This window comes from Trematosphaeria pertusa (genome assembly GCF_010094035.1).
Source record: "Trematosphaeria pertusa strain CBS 122368 unplaced genomic scaffold BU26scaffold_21, whole genome shotgun sequence".
Taxonomy (NCBI): Eukaryota; Fungi; Ascomycota; class Dothideomycetes; order Pleosporales; family Trematosphaeriaceae; genus Trematosphaeria; species Trematosphaeria pertusa.
Genome location: NW_022987232.1, coordinates 18,534 through 39,432, shown reverse-complemented (window position 1 = coordinate 39,432; position 20,899 = coordinate 18,534). Strand labels below are relative to the sequence as shown.

Here is a 20,899-nt window from a genome sequence, read left to right as displayed (position 1 = left end):
CTAGAACGCCCTCATCGACGTCATGGATATTAATGTCTGAACATATTTTCTTGGTAGGTGATTTGGCCCCCGAGATCCGATCATCGCAGTGGGCGTTAACAGTGACCCAATTAAACGCCTTGGTCGATTGATTTTTCTCGTTTTGAGTCACCAACCTATAAAAGTGAAACGCCTTGGCTCTATGAGGCTGGAACAACCCCGCAGCATTTAACAGCCTTCCTAGAACCCCGCCCAGCGCACCAACGGAGTTCTTACCTAGCCGACGAGCATCTCGCAACAATACCAACACGATGCAGAAATGCGTGTACCTTGTTACATTCTTCCTCGTGCTCGCCGCCTGCTCATCACACCCCCAGAAATTTCGCCACTGGTTTCCAAAGTACGAGTACCACTGGCTCGAGGCCTCCGAAACCTGCCGGGTACAGCTAAACGACTACTGGACCGGGAACCGCACTCGAAACCATGCAATCTGCGCGGTTGCAACAGACTGCATCCTCCGGAACACGACGGAAACGATAAAGTCGAACATGGCTTCCGCAGCCATATTCCTTGGCCTGGCGCCCAGTATTCTCGCACTCTTAGGGCCGAGTGTTACGGAACTGAGCCTGCTTTCGGCACGCTTCCCGATCCTTGCCATATTGCTTGCTCTAGCATCGCCGGCTATCAATTCACTGAATCGCTTTCGGGGTCCAGAATCCTCCGGGGAGATATTAGGAACTTCTACAAGCAAAATCGCCCACTGCTGGCATGACTGGATGAAGAATCAATCGCCCCCCGTCAAGGCGGCGGTACGAGCGGCGGAGTACGTGGTAGTTGTTGGAATGTTGGTAAATACGATCCAAGTGTCGATACACCTCGACCTTCGATCCGTCTCTGGTTGGCGATGTGGACAGATGCACATGCCGTTGATATGGAGTCTCCTAAGCCTCATCGTTCACGGGATGGGCATCTTAGCAGTGCACCTTCGCCAGCAGGCACCATCCACGTACATCGCCTCCCAGTGTCCAGAACCTGCCGGAAAAGGGAGATCTCTTTGCTCACCATATCTGAGACTCGGAACCGTACTTTTTGGGTCCAGAAGATGGCAATGCCTAGTGCGCGGTCAGGACGGCAAATTTGGCGAGCTTCTCTTCTGGCTTGCATCATTGACAGGCATCGGTCACATTATGTTCGGTGTATTAGTCTTCTCATCGCTTATATTTGTTGGTGCTCTGGATGCGCTTCCAGTTCTTGCTCGATACGCGGTTAGTGCGGCCGTATGTCAGGCTATCCTGCTTCTTGAACTTGCCGGTATGCGATTAGACATGGCTGGAACGGAGCTTACCGCAAAGGAGGAGGCCCAGGCAACTTCGGACGCGAAATGACGGAGCACCTGAAAGCAAGCAATTGGTGTATTGGAGTCGTGCTTCGCGCACCTGAAGAAACAGTACGGTACCCCGTGATACGTTAGATACGAAACTACCCGAATTTTCTACCCGCACCAGCTCTCGGAAATAACTCGGGCAGTCGCACCACCGCTTTACGATTCGCGCGTAATCTAATTCGTGATCACTGAGTAAGTAGAGAACACGCTCGCCTAGATATGGCCATGGATTTCAATGTGACGCCGCAACGGTCTATTCGAGGCTGATTGCCCTACACGATGACAGATGGCCCTCTATACCCAAGAGGGCTTCCTTCGTGCGCATTCACAATTCTTTGATACAGCACTGGGGGGGAGATGAGTGTATACATACGGCAATGCGGTGTCATTACCACGCCAAATGGCTGCGCCTAGGTAACACCATGACCCTCGGCATCAAAGACCACGGAATGAGAAGCCGGGCAAACCTTAATTCTCGACTTTCTCCTCCAAGTTCATGCTTTCCAAGTACTTCTCCGCTGAAAATGTCATGACGGAATCCTCGCAATTAGCTAGCCCGATATGAATCTTGATCAAAGCCATGGAGAGATCGAAAAGGAACTCTTTCGGTAATTCCTCTATCTTCCCATCAAGAAAGGCCGGCGTCGCATTCTGAGCGTAGGCGTCCACCAACAAGCGCCGCATGGGGCTACTCTCGGGAGTACCACCGTATAGAATTCGAATCGGTTTTGAACCGGGGAAGTGCCTATATCCGTCGTGCTGCATCGTTCGCATGCGCTTCAGTGTGGCTTCCATGCAAATATCCATCGTACGCGAGTCGATCAATTTCTCCGCCATCACATAGACCATCATCAGCAGCTCGTACACTCTGTTCCCCTCCATCGAGCCGTCTTCTATGCCCATCTTTCCGGTGTACGTCAGTTGCAGCCAGATCCCGAAGGCTTCTGGGTCGTCGTCCGGCATGCGCACGACTTTATCCAAACCTTCAGCCCACGTGGTGCTGTTGACTGCGGCTTCGAAGAATGGAGAGTGGCTAGTGAGAATGTCTTTGTGCGCTTGGAATTTCTGCTGGCTGGCCGATTCTTGGCCGACGTAGATGTCGATGAGCTCAGAGTAGATGAACCTGAAAAAGTTAGCTGCTTGTCTCATTGCCTGCTTTATTTGCTTACTCCGTCGCTGTTGACTTCGCGACGAGCATCCCCTCAGCTACCTCCATGGTTGCGTTCCTGTACCCGTGCTCGAGGAGAAAATCCAGTGGAGGTTGGGAAAGTATATCGCTGAGTAATAGTTTTTGGGGTTGAAATACGTTTGTTGCGGCCATCGCGTGGATGCGCTATGACGTCGTTGGAGCTGTGTAATAGTGAATGAGCATTGCTTGTGTAGTAACTGCTTAGGCAAGCTGATAGCATTCGACTTCAACTAGCCCATTTTCTTATAAATACTTGCGCGCCGCGCCATTGGCAAGAGTCGAAGTAAATGGGGAATAAGGATGGAAGGTGCGGATACGAGCGACAGTGAATAATTGTACAGTCTAAAGGGGTTTCCAGGAGAGCCTGGAGATACTCGGAGCGGCCGACCGATAGCTCCCATCACCTGCATTCATCAGCGTGTATAGGAAACATCTCCCTATGTGTAGACAAATTGTATTGGTTGCTCAGTACAAACCCTATATGACAGAAATCTACCATGACTCCCATCCTGTACCGAAAAATCTAGACAACCATTAAGCAAGCCCTGTATGCCCTTGCCGGAAAGGCGACATGCCAGCCGCCACAACCCGGTGCCTCTTCACTAAGGCCATTTGTTTCCAACACACGTAATGTATCGCACAGGCCTAGGGACGTCCAAGATTCGTGGCCCCTGGCAATTCATTCCGCCGAGGTAATCCTTGCTCTTGCAACCGGGCGCGCTGAACTAGTCAGTACCATCATACTCAGGTCATGCATCCTCATTCTCACTTGTAGAACCCGCAAGTGCACTTATTGACGTAGACAGCCCAGGCGTCATCCTTTAGTCGAGTACAGCGCGTGTTCCCGAACTCGGATTGTGTCCTATCCCCGAAGGTGACGACGGCGCAGATGTTGAGCGGTTGGCATCGAGAAGCGGAGTCAGAAGTCTCGAGGAGAGAGGCCAAGGCGCCCTCGGTTGGGATAGCTAGGGACATGAGAGCAGTGTCTTCGAGAGGGAGTGCCTCGACCGAATGCGTGAGCAGGGCGATGGCAAAAGCCAAGAGGGCAAGGAAGCGCATTTTGCTGTCTGTATGCGTGATTGATTAGGCATGTGTGAGAGAAGAGCTGCGGTGGGCTGTAGGACGAGGAGATGGAGGCAGGAAAGTTGGGAAAGAGCAGAGTAGTTATACCAGCGTAGGCGGCTATTGCCCATGATCCGGCGCTCAATCCGGTGGACGGGCAACGCAAACGCTCAATGCCAGGTGATCGAACCCCGCGGTAGCACAAAGTAAGTGGAGGAAGCTTTTGCTGCCCCGTGCATGGCGAGGTGAGTCAAAAGACACACAATGGAGGCACCCTTCGCACTAAGCACATCACGATAACTGGCGGCAATAATACGATGACGGTGGGGTGCGTTGGCCGCTCCCGCATATTCTGCAATTATACCGCTACCCAACAATTGTGCTTTTAACCCGAAACGCCGTAATCTCCTTAAAGTTACAATATCGACACTTCACATATCCTCAAAGGACTAATGGAGCCTGGCATGGCGTCTCACGTTTAAGTGCTGGCCGGCCGGACTGAGTTTTCGTGAATATGACTCACCACGACGAGCGTAAAGGACGGCTGGAGGTGAAAATTTTCGTTAATGCTATTGCAACAGTTTCCGTTAAACATTACAAGTGTAGGACCTACTCACTGTCGGGGGTCGGGCGTTACCATGACAGAGAATTTAGTATGAGAACCAACGAACCGAATTTTAAGTGCACCGGGCCGCGCGTTCGTCCAGTGCACGGAGATTTTTGGCCTCCTCGCTGAGCAGCTATTTGGGCACACTAACTAATTTCTCAATTTCTCCGCAGGGCCTCTTTGTCAGCGAAACACTGAGGATTCCAGTTTTCGAGACTCGAAGTGGTTTGGTACCGAGCGTACGCCCTCCGTGATGAACCCTACGCCCAAGTCACTTCGGACGCTCATTTTGGCTACCGGGAATTCCACCACGGCGTGAGAAAGCCGTGACGAGAGAAAGCCGTGACGAGAGAAAGCCGTGACGAGACATTGGAATAGATAATGCTCCTACTTTTAAGTGAGTTGAATTGCGCATCCTCGTGTGCGAAGTACGAGTCTCATCATAATCTTCTTCACCGCCGGAGAGCACTTGTATTGAAATGGACAGTTCATCGCCAGGAGGCGTTATATGTACATATTCCTTGCTCGTGGGGTCTTGGATTAAGTCAGACTAGATGAATTCACCCAATATTCCACCTTAGGACTAGCGCGCCCAGCGTTGCCCCGCTTGAATATTTTTTCGCCCTACCGTAACGCTAACATACTGACTGTCTTTCAAGTCGACTCACCAATACTCGTCTTCTTGCATCATCGGCACCTCTTTGCATCTACTTCCAGTACTCATCTCCTTGCACCACCGGCAGCGCCTTGCATCTACTTCCATGACTTCGAACATGGCATCCACGACCTATATCCGCTCTCCCGCCTCAAACACCACCAGGTACGCCCTATCCACACCGTCCCCAACAAACTTATGAAGGCTAGATCTAACCATGCGTGCAGCGTACTGCGAACTCCCGCGATCAAGATCGTCGTCGGCACGGGCGAGCTACAGGAGGAGTTCTTCGTTCACGAAGGCATCCTCTGCGAGCGCTCCCAGTTTTTCGAGAAAGCGCTAAATGGCGACCGGGCCGAATCCGATGAGCGACTCGTGAACCTTCCAGAGGATGACCCAGCTACCTTCTCGCTTTACCAGGAGCTGCTGTACACTCACACTCTGCACATCAAGAAAGATAGTGAGGCCGGCCTGGAACAAGCGGGGGGTATTGAGGAGGCTACTATCGTTGAAGAAGAGTTCACTGCGTTAAGCAAACTCTACGTCTTGGCGGAGAAACTGATGGATAAGCGCACGAAGACCGTCGTCCTGGACTCTTTCTATGCGCGTGTGGGTCAACTCTCTAAGACCGGCGATGTCCAGTCCGCCGCTTTAGATTGTGTGCGGATCATCTATGGCGGTACCCGAACCTCGAGCAGTATCCGGGACTTGCTCGTCGCATTCTACACCGATTATGGCGACCGCTCATTCCTTCCAGAAGAGGTCGAGAACGTGCCATCGGACTTCCTCTACGACATCTCGCGCAGCATGCTCAAGAAGCGGCCTCGTCAGGACCATGTCAACGCCCGGCTCCAGGAGAAGGAGGATGAAAAGAGTGAGATCATTCGAGTCAAGGATAATAAGTTGCAGAAAAAGGAGACCGAGGTCCGGCAGCTGAGACGGGAGCTCGCCGACGAAAGAGCCATGAAGGATAAGAAGAAACGCCAACTGAACGAGAAGGCTCAGGAAATAGAGAAACTTAAGGCAACGATACGAGAGAAAGACCATCAACTCTCGTTCAAAGATTCTACTATCTGGGAGAAAGACGCGGAGATCCGACAACTGAAAACGCCGAGTCAACCCAAAAAAGACAACTTCCACCGCTGGATCCCTGATGGCGTCGGGACTGGCGAAAGGTGAAAGACTAGCTCCGGCTACCTTTGACCATGACTGGAATCGCTTATAGGTGATATGAGACATATATCAGCCCTACGAGATTCTCGTCCAATATGACGGTTTGGAACTAGTGTTCGGTTATCTTTATCGACAGGTAAATAGGGCCGACCTTCGAGAGAACCAAGGCATTTGGGTCCGACTCTTTGGGTCTCACATGTCTATATGCATCAGAAAATTCCTATCTGGTATCCCCTAGAAATGTTCATGTTCAGAAGCACCGTGTGAAAGTCACACATCGAAAGAAAGCACAGGTGTAACCTAGTCAACCTGTATGTAACTTTTAGGTGACGCTCTCACAGGCAGGTGATTACACATGACATCCACTGTTTGCTTAACGAAAGTTCTAGATACTTCGATACATGGAACGTCGAGACCGAGCTGGAAAAGCGGATCGAGCCGGAAATAGCGATTAATCACTGCTGCCGACTCGCACACTACTATATATGGTGCAGCTCTTCAGTCTTGCCGACTCACAACTCCGCGCGCCTATACTTCAACCAAGACAGCTATTACAGGCGAAAAGGTCAACCGATACTCCAAACCAGCATGAATTCAGACACTCAACCATACGATACCAGGTAAAATTGCCCAACTACACAGCGTGTACATTCAAATAACCCTGTTAGTTTCGTCACTTCGCCGCTAGTCAAGGTCCTGGTCGGCTCCGAGCAGGACCAGATCCAGTTCCAAGTCCACGAAGGCTTGATAAGCCACCAATCCGACTTCTTCGCCAACGCACTGAAGCCCGACCGATGGGCGGAAGGAGATAGCAAAGTCATTAAGCTTCCAAATGAAGACCCAGAAGTCTTCCACATGTACCTCGCCCATCTCTACCGCCCGGACATTGCCATCGCTGCAGTCATCGCGCGCGCAGACATTCCTCTTGGGCAAGTCTTTGTCAAAACCTGTAAGGTCTACGTCCTTGCCGCCATGCTCATGGATGAACCAACCAAGAACAACTTCCGCCACGAGATGGCTAGGCTTACCGCACCGAATGTCCTACCTGGAGCAAATGCTGGCCCGTCACTTATTCCGACTACCGAAGCTATCGTCAGCATCTACACGGGCACGGTTGACGGCGATCCCGCCCGCAACCTCCTCGTCAATCTCTTCACCGAACACGGAAATGCTACCAATGGAGCCGCCCTAATTGCCGAGCCTGCCGATAACCTTCCCCAAGCCTTCCTCAAAGATCTGATGGCAAGCTTGCTTGCCAACCGACGGCCGTCGAAGGAGGTTTAGCAAGCTATCGAAAAGGCCAAGGCGGAAGGCCGTGGGGTCAACCGCGAGAAGGTCTATACCAAGATCCGGGTCCCGAAAACGCACGGGCACAATCTGTACGACATGCTGGCCGGGGGGATGAGTGACGATTCGGACAGTGTGTTACTTTCCCCATAGGGATGAGAGCGATTTCTTCACAGACCAAATTGCTGCGGGCTGTTATTACAGGAAATGGACTAGCATCTAGGGTTTTGATCCTAAAATACGAGCTTGCGTAGAGTCGGTTCGTCGATTTAGTATCTGATTAATAAAACTCCTGTAGAGTCGCTCCTCACGCGGATCGCGGCTTATACCCGAAATGACATCACCAGCTATCTTATCTCATCCCCACTCTTCAAACATGCGACACCGGCAACAATCCCCAACTTCCCCTTCCTTTCAATTCCGTCCAACTTCTCCATCAGTATCTTTCCCCGCATTCCCAAATATCAGACTTCAACAATGTCCGGTCTCGGCGGCCTTAATAAAACCACCGGCGGCATCGTCATCGCCGCCGTCCAATCACAGCTCTTCTCCGTCACAACCCCATCCGACCTCTCCAAAGCCACACACCACGTCTGCGACCTCGTCCGCCAAACCAAACGCGCCTACCCCTGCACAGACCTCATCCTCTTCCCCGAATACTGCATCCATGGGCTCTCTATGTCCACGTCCCCGTCCCTCATGTGCACGCTCGACGGGCCCGAAATCGCAGCCTTCAAGGCCGTCTGCAAAGAGCAAGCCGTGTGGGGCGTATTCTCCATCATGGAGAAGAACGAGCTAGGCAACCCGTGGAACGCCGGCGTAACCATCAACGACGCAGGCGAGATCGCGGACTACTACCGCAAAATGCACCCCTGGGTCCCCGTCGAGCCATGGTACCCGGGAAACCGCGGCGTGTCTGCGTTCACGGGCCCAGGAGGTGTCAAAATGAGCCTGATCATCTGTCACGATGGCATGTTCCCTGAAATGGCGCGCGAAGCCGCGTACCGCGGCGCTGAGGTTCTGCTCCGCACCGCTGGCTACACGTCGCCGATTAAGTCTTCGTGGGAGATTACGAACCGCTCTAATGCATTCTGCAACCTTATGTACACGGTTTCCGTTGCGCTGGCTGGCACGGACGGCACGTTTCGCAGTATGGGACAGGCTATGTTCGTGCATCCGGAGGGCCATGTGCTGGAGCAGGGCGATGGCACGCCGGATGCGATTGTGGTGTGTGAGATACGGGTTGAGGAAGTTAGGAGGAGGCGGAGGGAGTGGGGCGTGGAGAATAATTTGTTTCAGTTTGGGCATCGGGGTTTTGTTGCTGTTAGGGAAGGGGCGCAAGATTGTCCGTATATGTATATGAAGGATCTCGTGAAGGGAGAATACAAGCAGCAAGAGGATGCAGAGGTGGCGGTGAGAGATGGAAAGAGCTGTGGATTTGAGAAACCGAAGCAGGATTTTGTAAGTGAGATGGAGTGAGATGTAAGGTTGTCGGGAGCAGGGCTCTTCGCGGCTGCAGATGGACACCGGAATTCCAACTCCAATCTATCTAGCAATGTTTAAGCCACTACAGGAGATGGAATTGCCACTTCCAAACATCTTATCAATCCTGCTCGCCCTCTCCCACACCACCTCTCCACCACCCTCACCCTTCTTCTTGAAATACAGTATCCGATGCTGTGGAATAAACTCCTCATCTGTCTGCTCCGTCTTCCACTTCTCCAACGCTGTCTCCTTAGCGCCCAAGAACCGATCTTCGTATCCCACGATGTAGTCACTGGGGTCGAGGTTCGGGTCCCAACGCAGGCGATTGAGGATGTCGGATGCTGGGCGGAGCTTACTCGATGATACGGGTGTCGAAGTAGACGGGCGGATGAGCAGCTTCTGCACCGGCCGGGGCTCCTCAGTAAGGTCATCACTGGCCTCTTCATCGTCGGAGTTAGGCTCAAACTCCGCGACATAATCGCCCCATTCTCGGTTGTCTAGCCGCATGTTCTTCACGTCGCCTGGCTTCGCTAGCGAGACGCCGATCCAGCACGAGTTTGGATCGTAATACTTGCCGTCTGCCTGCACCTGCGCGAGGAAGCGATCGAAAGTCTTCCGGATAGCTAGCTTGGCGTGTTGACGATCTTCCCCGCTCGTTTCGGTGTTCTCGGGCTCCCGCCTTGAAAGACCGATAAGGTAGCAGCCATGATAGTAGGCACCGGACGTTGTAGGGTCACTGTCGCTGAAGCGCGCTGGCCAGATACGGACGAAGAGGTGTGGAAGAGCTTTATGGATATCTGCGCTTTGTCAGTGGGCGGAGTCCAGGAGGAAACATGAGAACTTACCAACGACGAGGTTGATGCAACGTGACTCTACCCATCCCACAAGACCTTTCCCCATTGATAGTGTACGGCCCCAATACTGGATATCAATCTTGACGTAGCTCTCGTGCGACGTCAGGAACGTTGCTACTGTCGGATCCACTTTGGTATCCGCGACGGCCGGCTCATGGCCCTGGAAGAACTTATCCCATGTCATATCCGGGGCAGAGAGCTGTTCATCAGCTAGGCGAAATTCTTGGACGAGAGTTTGCAACCCTGGAACAGTAGCAGTATGCGCAATGTTTGAGTTCGGAGCATGGAAACCCAGCACCACCATGGGCTCTTTCGCTGTCCGGTGATATCTCGGCTGCTTCTTATGGAAGAATGCGTCGAACACCATCTCATGTTCCCAGTCAAAGTACGCGTAGTGGTGGAAGAACGAGGCAATGAGATCGCTTGCGCTAACTGATGCACCATCGTGGGCCAAACGCTTGCACACCCAGCTGAGCATCAGCGCGAAGTGTATGCCGCCTAGGTATCCGAACTTGGCCGAATAGATGCCGCGCTCTATGGCCCATAGCTTGATGCAGTGATAGGCGAGACGGAAGGACGCCATGGAGGGTAGAGTGCGCTGAATATAAGAAAGGTCTCGAACGGGTTTGAGCTTGCGCAGCGACAGGATGGGGAGATTGAAGAGCGGATCGGAGGCTTGGAGGCTGGGGAAGTCGGACCATCTGTAACATCGGATTAACGCAGTTCGTGATAAAAGACGAGGATACGCACTTCTGCGCGATAGTCGCAGCTGGGCAGTACTGTAGATCCACACTGATGTCATTGACAGACAGTTCCAGCATAGTCCCGGTATTTGCCTCCACCTTGCGAAGCAGGCGCACGCCTTGCGATTCCGCTCTGAGAATGCGCTGGCGAGCGAGCCGGAAGAAGGTTTTGGAGCTGATCGAGCCAATGCAGAGGCAATCAATATCTGATATCGACGTCCAAACACCAAGCGCGTACGAACCGACTGGGACTATGACCATCGGAATGTCTGGCGTGCTGGAGTCGTCGAGATGGAACGAGCCAAGAACGATACTTTTGAGAAGTTCGAAGGCATTCTTGCGGTGTACTTCTTCTTCGGCAGTGGGAAAGACTTGGCGCTTAGACAACGCATCTATCAAGTCGCTGGCATGTGAAAGATGCGCGCTAGCATGCGTATGCTCGACTGAGTATTGATTCAGCATGTCGAGTTCCTTTGACGGACCCCCAGCCTCGCCCGATTGGATCTTCATTGAAGTTCGAATACCCGAATGATCACTTGGAACCTGCTGCATCCCATTGGATGTCTCAGGGAGGCCGAAGTGGTTGAAACGGTCGATGCGAAGCAGGCCTTGTGGGCGGACCAGGATGCGATCATACCGCTGTGGTCGGTTGTTTGATGTACCAGATGTAGCAGCCGCGAGAGCATTCTCTCTTGGATCGAAAGTGGCACCCTCTTCCCCTTCGAATAAGTGGTCCGCATCAGCCATTGCGCTCTCATCTGTCGCTTCCACCCGGGTTACCGACCAAGCGTCCAGCAGGCCAACTTCAGCGATCATTAACTCCATCGACTCCAAGGTTCTCGCTGTCTGCTGGGAGATGGACTTGTCCCTCAAAGCGAGATCGATCGTGTACTTGGAGGTGGTAATATTGAAGTCGCCAGCCAAGACCCATGGTTTGTCAGCGTGGTTTCGTTTGAGATAGCGGGTGATATTTTGGAGCTGAACCTTTTTCGCGGCAACCGAACCGTCCGTCAAACCGCATGTCAAGTGAACACCCGCGACGACAAAAGGCAAAGAGGGAAAGGTTGCGACGACTGCACCCTTATGCCGCCTGTGGAACGGAACGAATTCCCAATGGAAGTACCAGCGGCTGAGGATAACGATGTTGCGGAGGCTGGGGAGGGGTCCAATATCAGGCTGATCAGGCGGACCGTGGGATGTAAACGCATACTGTCGTCGGGCGTCCTCATTCGAAAGCAGATAGGACAAGAAGTCGTCGGAAACTTCTTGCAGGATCAGGGCATCGGCGGTTGCAGAGTCTGAGAGAATCGTCTCGACTAGCAGAGAGTCTCGGTCTCGTGCAGGGGGGTATTCCGAATCAATCAGCACGTTGTAGCTGGAGACGCTAAGAGCAGATAGTGTAGCTTCTCCACCCGGCGGAGAATGCACTGAAGACCAACATTCATTCTCGGAGTCGAAGTGGAATGTCGTTCCCGACCGAGGTTGGCGTAGAGCGGTTGAAATAGACGTCCGATCGTTGGGCTCAGTTCCATCATCTTCCTCAGTCTCCGAGCGATCTCCCTCATCCGAGCCTCCTTCAAGCCAGAATTCGGGCAATCGCGCCAGTGAATTCGATCTAACAGCAGAGACATCTAAAGTTCCCCACAGCCTCATCCGATTGGTCGTCGGATCTTGAGCTGATGCTCGTTCCCTGATTAGGATGGCGAGCGAGCCGACCTCGAAAGTTAGTGCCGGAATCCGACGAGCCTTATCTAGGAGAAAGTTGCGCGAGGAGGGGGTGTCATCTTCTGATTGTCCAACTGTGAGGTGGAAGTTGCAAGAACTGGCCGCTTGGCCTAATGCCTGGAGAGCCGCGGAGCGAAGCAATGCTAAAGGAACTTGCGAGTCGTCGCTCCCTCGGAGAAAGATTGTGCTGTTGCTGCGATGTTCGAAGTGGTCAGCTTGGTCCAGGATCACCTCGGGGCCGTTTTTCACGTCCCACATCCCCTGAAGATAGGAATCAATTCGCGCCGTTGCTCGTTGAAGGGCGTCGGGCTCAACGAATGGGTAGATAAGATTGACATGGGGTGGCCATTTCCCATAGCCTTTGTCGTACAGTGAACGGAGGTTTTCGATATCCTGGCATGCGTGCTGTGACGGAATCACGCATAGTGCTGTTTCATAGGAAGTTGTTGAGATGGAGGCTGAATGTGAAGTCTCGTCGACGCCCGCCATGGCTCAGATGGGTATCTAGGCCGTAGCTGATAGTAGTAGTGTAGGAGGATGAGAGAAAAGGGGTATCAAAAACAGACGCGCTCGATGTACTGAGCTCGGAACAGAGCAGGAACCTGTGAAGATCGAAACGCGGTTGTACCTAATTCTAGTTCGGGCCAACACACCGCAACACTTCTTATACGTCTTGAAGTACGCCTGCTACGGAGTCAGGCCCATTACCCAATCGGGCTTTGATGACTCCTTCATGGAGGAATGAGCCTTGTTTCCCAGGTGGCTGAGCGTGAGCGAAAATGAGTCATTTGCACTAACTGCATTCGGTCGCTGCGCCACAAACAAAAGGGTCCTGTGCGTTGTTGCTGTACTGCAACGAGGTAAGGAGAACGCTCTTAAGACGGGCTAAGGATAAATTGTCGGATGACTGGGAAGTGGAGGACATTCGGAGGAATGTAGGAGGGATGCAGCAGGGCCAAGGGTCCGTGCGTAAAGTGGGGTGAGGTGTCACATCTCAACCTCAAACCTCAACCGTCCCCTCCGATCCTGCATGCTGCCGGCTTCCTCACTTCTTAAGTGCAGCAAAGGAAGACCCTCTTGACCGCAATTTCAACTGCGTCGCCCAAGAAAGATCCCGGCCTTCCCACCTCGAACCATTACCAACCTCGGGCCGCATTTCTTCGATTGCATCGTTCAATATGCCTTCGCTTTTTGACCTACCCCAGGAGCTCCAAGACGAGATTATATCCCTCGTAATCCATACTCCAATTACCCTTCCTCGAAATATCAAGCGTTGCAGAAGCTGCGACTACGAAGCTTGGCCAAATGGACACCACGTCTTCGCGCCCGACGCGAAAGCCGCCTATCTCCCAAGCGCGCTCCCGCTGCTCCTGACGATCTCGAAACTCCACAATGATACTATGGGATGCCTTGAAAGAAAATGGCCGACTTTGCAGTTGGACGTAGCCATCATCGACAAGACTTGGGTCTGGCCGACATGGCGTTCTATCCCTCCCAAGTCCGACATGCCTTTGGAAGCGCTGCATGTTAATATTGTTCTTGCCTGTACCGAGGATAGCATGGGGCGCGAGCGGAGATGGAATGCGTTGCCCCGAGGCAAGACGCTCTGGGGCGTCATTCTTCGTTTTCTCGCTGTAGGTCCCATTGAAGAAGCCGGGCATGATGTAAGCCCCGCTATCATCGCGGCATCACGAAATAAGCGTCACCCGCGCCATGTCGCGATCAGCACGCTATATCTAGACATGGACACTTCTAAGTGCCAGACCGGAAACAAGACGCTTTCCGAAGAAGACATTCCTATCCGTGCCATCGACGGAATGGCCCACCTCACGAACGACCCACTATACCCCGTGGATGCAGAGAGCGCGACGAACTACATGCTCAAAGTCTTGGGCTCCCTCCATGCGGGGTTGTTGTACGGCTGCGAGAGCGGCTTGGGCCCTTTTGTGGAAAGAGTTGGAAAGGTTGTGGGCCGGATTGATGGGCACGTCGTGAATAGGTTGAACATAGGAGACTACTTGATGCCGGGTCCTGATGGGGACCACACGAGGCCAGGTTTCGCGTGGAAGGCGGAGAGATCGGCTGTTCGGCGGGATTATTTCTGAAGACTTAGAGGGCTTGGTAAGACTACCCAGTTGAGCTTGCCAGCAGCTGATGGAATCTATTTTCAACTGGCAAGGTGTTCTATCTACTGTCAACCCTTACCTCCTCTTAGTCTTCTTCCCACTTACCTCCGCAGCGATTCTCATCCCCATGCCGTCCCTACTCTCGCTGCCTCGCGATCTACCGACAAGATCATCGACCACGTCCTTCAGACGGCCGTATAGCCGCTATAACATTGCGCCGCGAAACCGCTCGCTTCATACTCCTCCACGATCTGACGAACGAAAATTTCCCGCGCATCCACCTCTCAGCCCACGGCTGTTCCGCCCACAACCTGCTTCCCACATGTTCACCAGCTTTATTCGGAGACTGTGCAGCGCGCTTCTCGTCTCAATACCGAAACCCCGTATCCGCTCGATGTATTGACCAGTTGCTAACTTAAGAAGGTCTCTTCTTACTATCTGCTGCTTATAGTAGACTTAGTAGCTAACGCAGTACTATATAATCTGGTACGCCTTAACTTCTATAAACGCTACACACTACTCGCATTGGTCGCGAAATCAAGACCCTCGCCAGATTCTATGATTAGGGTTCTATGGCCGTCGCGGCCATCCGGGGTGGCGGAAGAACTCTTTGATTCGATGGGCCGCTCGCTTAGCACAAGTGGGCTATGATGCCAGCAGATTGAATGAAAGAAATAAAGTGGACAAGGTGGCCTGATGGCCTTCCGGGTGCCTTTTCGTGCGCTGGATCTCGAGCAATGTGCCCCTCGCAGGTTATTCGCAATTATGTATTGCACAACTCGATTTGATAACGATGGACATTTCGCCCGCTTTGCTTCCAGATGTTTGTGCCAAGCGGCTCGGCGCGGGGATCTTTTAATGAAGAATCGGCCCGGGATGCGCAGACGTGACGGTACCAAGGTTGTTCGCTGGGACTTTCTGAAACAGGTACCAGATTGCTGCGTGGATGCAATACTTGCACGCGTGATGTGGTTGGAGGGTGGTCGACGGCCCTGGTTATTTTCTTCTACGTGTTGTTGGAGGAGTGTTTTGGGAGGTGTTTCAGGTATAGATTTAGAATACCTAGGTAAGGACCTTGGGGGAGATGAGGACATGGCTGTTTAGGTGCTAGATAGGTAGAGGAGATAAAAATAGGTGTAGTTTGCATGCGATTCGAGATAGTACTGTTTGTTCTGTGTCGGAAAAAGCATGCGTGGGTGCGCATGTTGAAGGGCGAGAGAACGGTGGTTTTTGGTAGCGTCTTTTCTCTTGCTGGTACCCTACGTAGTATACTCGCGTCTTCTGGATGATGAGGTCAAGTGGATGATTTACTGCGGTGGTATTGATTGACAAACCCTTAGCGAGGAAGGATATCTGAAGAGAAGGAATACAAGAACAAATTACGCGACTATGGGCAGTCCGACTATGCCCCGGAAGGTTAGGCAAGCAGGTAAGGGCGGCACAACTACCTCGTACTGGGTATGTTTCCAACATCACGAAAGCCGCGCCGACAACAAAGGCGTATCCATCTCGTCTGACCAGGCTCAGTCCAGAGCATACTGATACGAAACCTGCATACGCATCAACAGCGAAACCTCGTGGAAAGCCTCCCCGGTAGACCTCCCGGTCTTCTTGACCCCCGGCGCCGTCACCATCAACACCTCCAGCCCACGACCACTACCCCCTTGCTTCATGCCCATTTCTACCTCCATCAACGCGGGATCGAAAGCCAGGGTGCCATCATCACCTTTGAACGTCCACTCTATATGCGACACTTGCCTGCTTATTTCTTTGTCGAGCTCTAAGGCCTCGTCGAGGATCTTGAGAAGCTGGCGTTCGCACTCCTTTCTATCGTAGGGCACCTGAAATGGCCTGATGACGTCGTCAACGCTCTCGTAGAAGGATTTCCTGTACGTACGGAGGTACTCCTGCACTTTAGGATTTGGGGGGTTCGAGGACGTGGGTGGAGTGCTTAGCAAGAGGCTGATCATGGTGGCCTTCCAGACTTGGAACTTGCGCAATTCTTCGGGAGCGACGCTCTTATGGGCCTTGCCGGAGATATGGCCGCCTGTATGCAGCAAGTCAGCGTACTGGGCTGTTGCTGGGCACGGTATACTCACCCGGCTCCAAGATGGCGACAATTTTCCAAACGGCTTCATCAGCCCATCTGAAGTTTCCGAAGACCTCATGTACAAGGACATTCCATAAGAAGGCCTGGATGATGCTGGGCCTCAGGTCAGAGCGTCCTAGGAATTCGTTATACATTGAACAGTCCCGGGTCGTAGTTGCCAGGTAGGGCGAGAAAAAGGCAGCGTCTCCACGTAATTTGACACTCCCTTGAAGCGAGCCAGAAAAGTGCTGGATGGCAAAGCTGCTAATGTTGTAGCGGAGGCGCATGATTAAGTCAATGAGATAGGTGTCGGTGACCTGGTAGAAGTTCTGGCTCTGGGCTTGTAACTTGTTAAGTTCGCGCGCTGCTTGCTTCCAGCGCTTGCGGATGTCCTCAACCTCGCTTTTCTTTTGGAGGAGCTCGTGCTCGGCATTCTCTCGTCGTTCACGTTCTGCGCGGAGTTCGTTTTGCAGCTGCTCGTGGGAGTCGGCGTGCGGAGTGCTCGGCCCTGGCTGCGGTCTCGGATGGGGTGGTGGCGGTAGAGCGACTTGTGTTGTAGGGAAAGATTCTGCGCCAGATTCTACTGACTTGTGCGGCGGGAGCTCTGCTGCTGGGCACTCATGCGCAACCCTTTGCGTTTCTGGGATCGAACCGACGAGCATCTCAGAAGCACTGGACCTTGTTTGGTAGAGGCGCTGCTCGTGTCCCACTTGGAGAATCGTCTCGCGCACGCTCTCTACTTTCCTTCCTGGGCTCCCAGCTGATTCGATCTTTTGGCCCTGGCGGACCTCGATCTTGGGTGGTCTTCTTTTGCTTGAGTGAAGTGGCGCGTCTGTCATATTGATTTCGGCGCCGTTGGGTAGGCCTTGACCTACCATAGAGGCTTGGTTTCGGATATAGAGCTGTGGCGGCGCGATGTTAGTTGGGTCTTGCTCTTGATGTAGGTTCTAGAGATGAAGAAACGGCAGTTACTTACACCGGGCCAAAACGGCATGTGGGGGATCTGTCACAATTAGACCCGGTAGCAGGACCTTATCGCAAATTTGTTACTTAAGTTCTTCAGGTGAGCTGGCCTTAGCAGTATGCATCCCCCAAAGCCCAATGCACGAGATTGTGATAAGAAAAGCATATTTCGCTGCCTAACTCAGAACAAGCACGACGTGTCGGCTACATGACCCAAAAATGGGTTCAGGTCATCCAAAAAAAGATCATAAGGCATAATGGTCCGACGCCTTCCAATCTAAGACTCCAAAGACGGCTGCACATTTCGGGAGCGTTCCAATCGCGAACAATGAGTGTACGAGGCTGAAGATAAGCCATTGTAGGATTGACGATCTTCACTCGATACGAATGGAATACTGGCCCAAATCTGCAAGCCAAATATTGTTTGTATCAGGCTGAAGGACGAGAAGAAGTGTGCCAAGGAATGAAGGACGAGTGCGTAAGCTTACATGCATGATCCACGCTCCAGCTTCTGTTTCCGGCCGGGACACGTTCCTTGGGCGTTCTTACCGCCAGATTGCCTTATTTTGAAAATTGACTTCAGTTGTGCTTGCTCTGAAATGCTGCTGTCAGGCTTAACTACACTTATGATATTTGGGTTGTGGATTCGCAGACTCACCTTACTCTACTTCCACTTGCCTACAGAATGAATTCTTGAACAAAATGCTCAAGGCTAATGCATATCAGAATAAGCAATTTAGAAGACTCGGGCCGCCCGGGTTTCAGGCAGGAAAAATTTATTTTTTAATTTAATTTTTTTTGGGCGCAGTCATTAGCATGCCGTGGAGTTACTGATGCCTGTCCCTCCAATCGACCCGGGTTTGTGTTGTCCCAACTGCTAATAATAATCGTTGGATACAGTCGACCGGCTCTCAGGACTAGGGCAGGCTAGGGCTGTAAAAATCACATATAAGCGGACTCCTCACTGTGGTCCCTGACCTGAGGGTATTGGACATCAGATGCCATCTTCCTTAAGTTCTTGGAGCTATTGAGGCCCTAACGTTCTCCAATATATCCATTTCCCGCACTGCTTTAGTCAATCGAGGGCCTTAACATGTGGACTACACATGGACTGGCCCAACGGTCAAAACCCGTCGACGACACCGATGACAATGGTGACGATGTCATGGTCATTGGTCTCGATTTTGGAACTACGTGAGTCTCCGATATCCCGGCTAGAAAGCCCTAATGATTCCCTGTGACAGATACTCCGGCGCGGCGTGGGCGACCGTGGAGGACTTCGAAAGCGACCAGATCAACCTCATCACGACGTGGCCGGACTCAGGTCGAGAAGAGGGGAAGATCCCCACAGAGCTCTTCTACGAGGACGGCAAGACATACTGGGGTTACGGTATCCCCGCGGATGGTGACCCGGTGCGATGGTTCAAGCTCCTCTTGCTCAAGGAAGAGGACCTTGATGCAAACTTGCGCAATTCAGAGATTTTGTGGCGCGGTCGCAAAATGCTGAAGGAGAACGGAAAGACAGCCATCGACCTCATTGCGGACTACCTCCGCGCGCTTTGGGTCCACGTCATCGAATCTATCAACAAGTCCCGTGGAGAGTCAGTTGTCGACGCCTTGGTTTTCCGTGTTGTTATCACGGTTCCGGCTATATGGAAAGGCTATGCGCGGCAAGGTATGGAGCGGGCTGCTAAGATGGCTGGAATTCTCGATCGTCGGCCGGCCGGGACGACAACTTTGACATTCGCGCCGGAGCCAGAGGCCGCTGCTCTTTCGACACTCTGTGAGCCTGGTCGCAGGGTAAAGACTGGTGACGTCTACATGATTTGCGATGCTGGAGGTGGTACCGTTGTGAGTTGCTGCAAGTTCAAAGGCTTACTCGAAGCGTACTAATTCAGAGGAGGATCTCATCAGCTATGAGATCGGTGACGTGGATCCGATTGCTATGCACGAAGCCGTCGAAGGAACAGGTATGGCTCCCTGCATCATCTTCTTACCGAGAGATGGCTAACACACTCTTACTTTAGGCGGTCTCTGCGGCGGCGTCTTCATTGACGAGGCCTTCGAGACTATCTGCAAGGCGCGGCTGGGAAGGAAGTGGGACCGCCTGAGCAAGGCTGGCATCAAGGAGATCATGAAGGGTGAATGGGAACACGCTATTAAGCCTCAATTCAAGCCGGAAAATTCCAAGAAGGAGTACATCGTCGGAATTCCGGCGGAAGCCTTTGGAAAATCCAGCTTGGATGACGCTAGCCGGCAGCCGTACATTAAGAATGGGCGCATCCATTTCAATAGGTAAGGCGAGCTTTCGAGCATGCTTCCGCTGCGATATGCTAATATAAGGGCCCAGCGCGCATATCCAGGCGGCGTTCACTGACGCATTCGACGGAATCGATGCTCTTGTCGGCCAGCAAATCCAAAAAGCGGCTAAGCAAGACTTATCTATCACGGTGGGTTGTCCATATCTCGTCGGCCAAATTCAACAGGCGACTCAAAGTTAACAATCCTCAGGGAATAATACTGGTAGGCGGTCTCGGAGCGAGTCCCTATCTGTATGAGCATTTGAAGAAGAGGCATTCTGGTGCCGGTATTGGCATCTTACAATCCACCGGCATGAAACCGTATGTGCCTTTCCCAGCTATGACGTTGAGAGCTTTGATGATGACAATGCATCTAGCCGAACTGCAATCTGCCGTGGTGCGGTCTTCAAGGGTTTCCTTGATGCACTTCAATCTGGAAGCGGCACGGAATTCTCCATCAACAACATCGATGCCCCTATATCGGTAACGTCCACGATAGCAAGGGCGAGCCTGGGTATCAGGTACCGGACACCTTTCGTCAGATATCTCCACGACGAGGAAGACAAAGAATGGGATTCCGATGAAGAGGAGTGGAAAGCTGCGAGACAAATGCGCTGGTATCTGAAGCGAGTAAGCTCTGGTTCATAAATTGGTCTGAGGTCGTCTACTTACGCGACTTATAGGGTGATAACGTATCCAAGGTCGATCCTATTCGTCACTCCTTCTATAGGACCTACAGGAAGGATCCAGGACGCTCTTTCAAAGTGCATCTGTATCATTGCCAGGACGAGGTGCCACCGAGCCGGCAAACGTCGAGCGTTTCCAGTCTGTGCACCATCGACTGTACGCTCGACGTTTCTTTCTCATCTATGAAGAGCATCACAAACCCCAGTGGCATCAAACTCAAGAAGTTGACATACGAGGTCGAGATGGTTCCTTCCGGCGCGACGGTGGACTTCGTGGTCTATATTGATGGCAGAAGGCTGGGGGTCCACAATGCGAAGGTTTCTTTTCAGTAGAAGACAGACGGTGGGATTGAGAAGTCCTGATGGGAACAGACAGAGAGGAGGGATAACGAATATGAAGGCGTCTCAGCCTGAGAATTAGGTGCCTAGTTCTTTTGCTGCATATATTTCTCATTTGGTAGTTCTCGTTCGGCAGGCGAAAGAGGTGTGTGAAGAAGATGGTCGACAGAAGGAGTGTGGGCATCTCTACCCCCTTTTATATTCGCTCTCCTGATCAGAACAGCAGGTTCACTCGTAGGCAGCCGCATTCATG

The 20,899-nt window shown here is 52.4% G+C and overlaps 10 protein-coding genes across 10 annotated transcripts; 6 read left to right on the top strand and 4 right to left on the bottom strand.

Annotated features, from left to right (window-relative positions):
- Window positions 1-265: 265 nt before the first annotated feature.
- Window positions 266-1,364, top strand: BU26DRAFT_584808 (uncharacterized protein; the record flags this gene model as incomplete). Its single annotated transcript, XM_033834615.1, has 1 exon — window positions 266-1,364. The coding sequence occupies exon 1, from the start codon at window positions 291-293 to the stop codon at window positions 1,362-1,364; it is 1,074 nt and encodes a 357-aa protein (XP_033676932.1). The 5' UTR covers window positions 266-290.
- A 656-nt stretch (window positions 1,365-2,020) lies between these two features.
- Window positions 2,021-2,476, bottom strand: BU26DRAFT_395163 (uncharacterized protein; the record flags this gene model as incomplete). Its single annotated transcript, XM_033822739.1, has 1 exon — window positions 2,021-2,476. A coding segment is annotated over one exon (456 nt), but the record flags the coding sequence as incomplete, so codon positions are not given.
- Window positions 2,477-3,154: 678 nt separating this feature from the next.
- BU26DRAFT_571166 (uncharacterized protein) lies at window positions 3,155-3,611 on the bottom strand (the record flags this gene model as incomplete). Its single annotated transcript, XM_033834112.1, has 2 exons — window positions 3,155-3,272; window positions 3,322-3,611. The coding sequence occupies 2 exons, from the start codon at window positions 3,609-3,611 to the stop codon at window positions 3,155-3,157; spliced, it is 408 nt and encodes a 135-aa protein (XP_033676930.1).
- Window positions 3,612-5,089: 1,478 nt separating this feature from the next.
- BU26DRAFT_389222 (uncharacterized protein) lies at window positions 5,090-5,770 on the top strand (the record flags this gene model as incomplete). Its single annotated transcript, XM_033822681.1, has 2 exons — window positions 5,090-5,336; window positions 5,391-5,770. Coding segments are annotated over 2 exons (627 nt in total), but the record flags the coding sequence as incomplete, so codon positions are not given.
- Window positions 5,771-6,637: 867 nt separating this feature from the next.
- BU26DRAFT_571164 (uncharacterized protein) lies at window positions 6,638-7,333 on the top strand (the record flags this gene model as incomplete). Its single annotated transcript, XM_033834111.1, has 2 exons — window positions 6,638-6,669; window positions 6,718-7,333. 2 exons carry the CDS (start codon window positions 6,638-6,640, stop codon window positions 7,331-7,333), a joined length of 648 nt encoding a protein of 215 aa, XP_033676928.1.
- Window positions 7,334-7,727: 394 nt separating this feature from the next.
- On the top strand, window positions 7,728-8,908 carry BU26DRAFT_524587 (nitrilase/cyanide hydratase and apolipo protein N-acyltransferase). The gene has a single exon (XM_033830320.1). The coding sequence runs from the start codon at window positions 7,814-7,816 to the stop codon at window positions 8,813-8,815; it is 1,002 nt and encodes a 333-aa protein (XP_033676927.1). The 5' UTR covers window positions 7,728-7,813; the 3' UTR covers window positions 8,816-8,908.
- Window positions 8,904-13,045, bottom strand: BU26DRAFT_555675 (uncharacterized protein; the record flags this gene model as incomplete). The annotated part of the gene is made up of 4 exons (XM_033832334.1): window positions 10,426-13,045; window positions 9,667-10,376; window positions 8,966-9,618; window positions 8,904-8,924 (listed from the first exon to the last, which is right to left on the bottom strand). The coding sequence occupies exons 1-4, from the start codon at window positions 12,630-12,632 to the stop codon at window positions 8,904-8,906; spliced, it is 3,591 nt and encodes a 1,196-aa protein (XP_033676926.1). The 5' UTR covers window positions 12,633-13,045.
- Window positions 13,046-13,102: 57 nt separating this feature from the next.
- BU26DRAFT_161886 (uncharacterized protein) lies at window positions 13,103-14,513 on the top strand. The gene has a single exon (XM_033820150.1). It carries the CDS (start codon window positions 13,322-13,324, stop codon window positions 14,246-14,248), a length of 927 nt encoding a protein of 308 aa, XP_033676925.1. The 5' UTR covers window positions 13,103-13,321; the 3' UTR covers window positions 14,249-14,513.
- A 1,279-nt stretch (window positions 14,514-15,792) lies between these two features.
- On the bottom strand, window positions 15,793-17,352 carry BU26DRAFT_555673 (uncharacterized protein; the record flags this gene model as incomplete). The annotated part of the gene is made up of 3 exons (XM_033832333.1): window positions 15,793-16,316; window positions 16,369-17,305; window positions 17,335-17,352. 3 exons carry the CDS (start codon window positions 17,350-17,352, stop codon window positions 15,793-15,795), a joined length of 1,479 nt encoding a protein of 492 aa, XP_033676924.1.
- A 1,062-nt stretch (window positions 17,353-18,414) lies between these two features.
- Window positions 18,415-20,640, top strand: BU26DRAFT_439356 (actin-like ATPase domain-containing protein; the record flags this gene model as incomplete). Its single annotated transcript, XM_033824339.1, has 8 exons — window positions 18,415-18,515; window positions 18,566-19,176; window positions 19,220-19,291; window positions 19,349-19,616; window positions 19,672-19,789; window positions 19,833-19,942; window positions 19,999-20,251; window positions 20,305-20,640. The coding sequence occupies 8 exons, from the start codon at window positions 18,415-18,417 to the stop codon at window positions 20,638-20,640; spliced, it is 1,869 nt and encodes a 622-aa protein (XP_033676923.1).
- Window positions 20,641-20,899: the final 259 nt, after the last annotated feature.

Bases quoted from the DNA above. Each gene is read 5' to 3' on its own strand.
- BU26DRAFT_524587 (XM_033830320.1), top strand. From the start codon at position 7,814: ATGTCCGGTCTCGGCGGCCTTAATAAAACCACCGGCGGCATCGTCATC.
- BU26DRAFT_161886 (XM_033820150.1), top strand. From the start codon at position 13,322: ATGCCTTCGCTTTTTGACCTACCCCAGGAGCTCCAAGACGAGATTATA.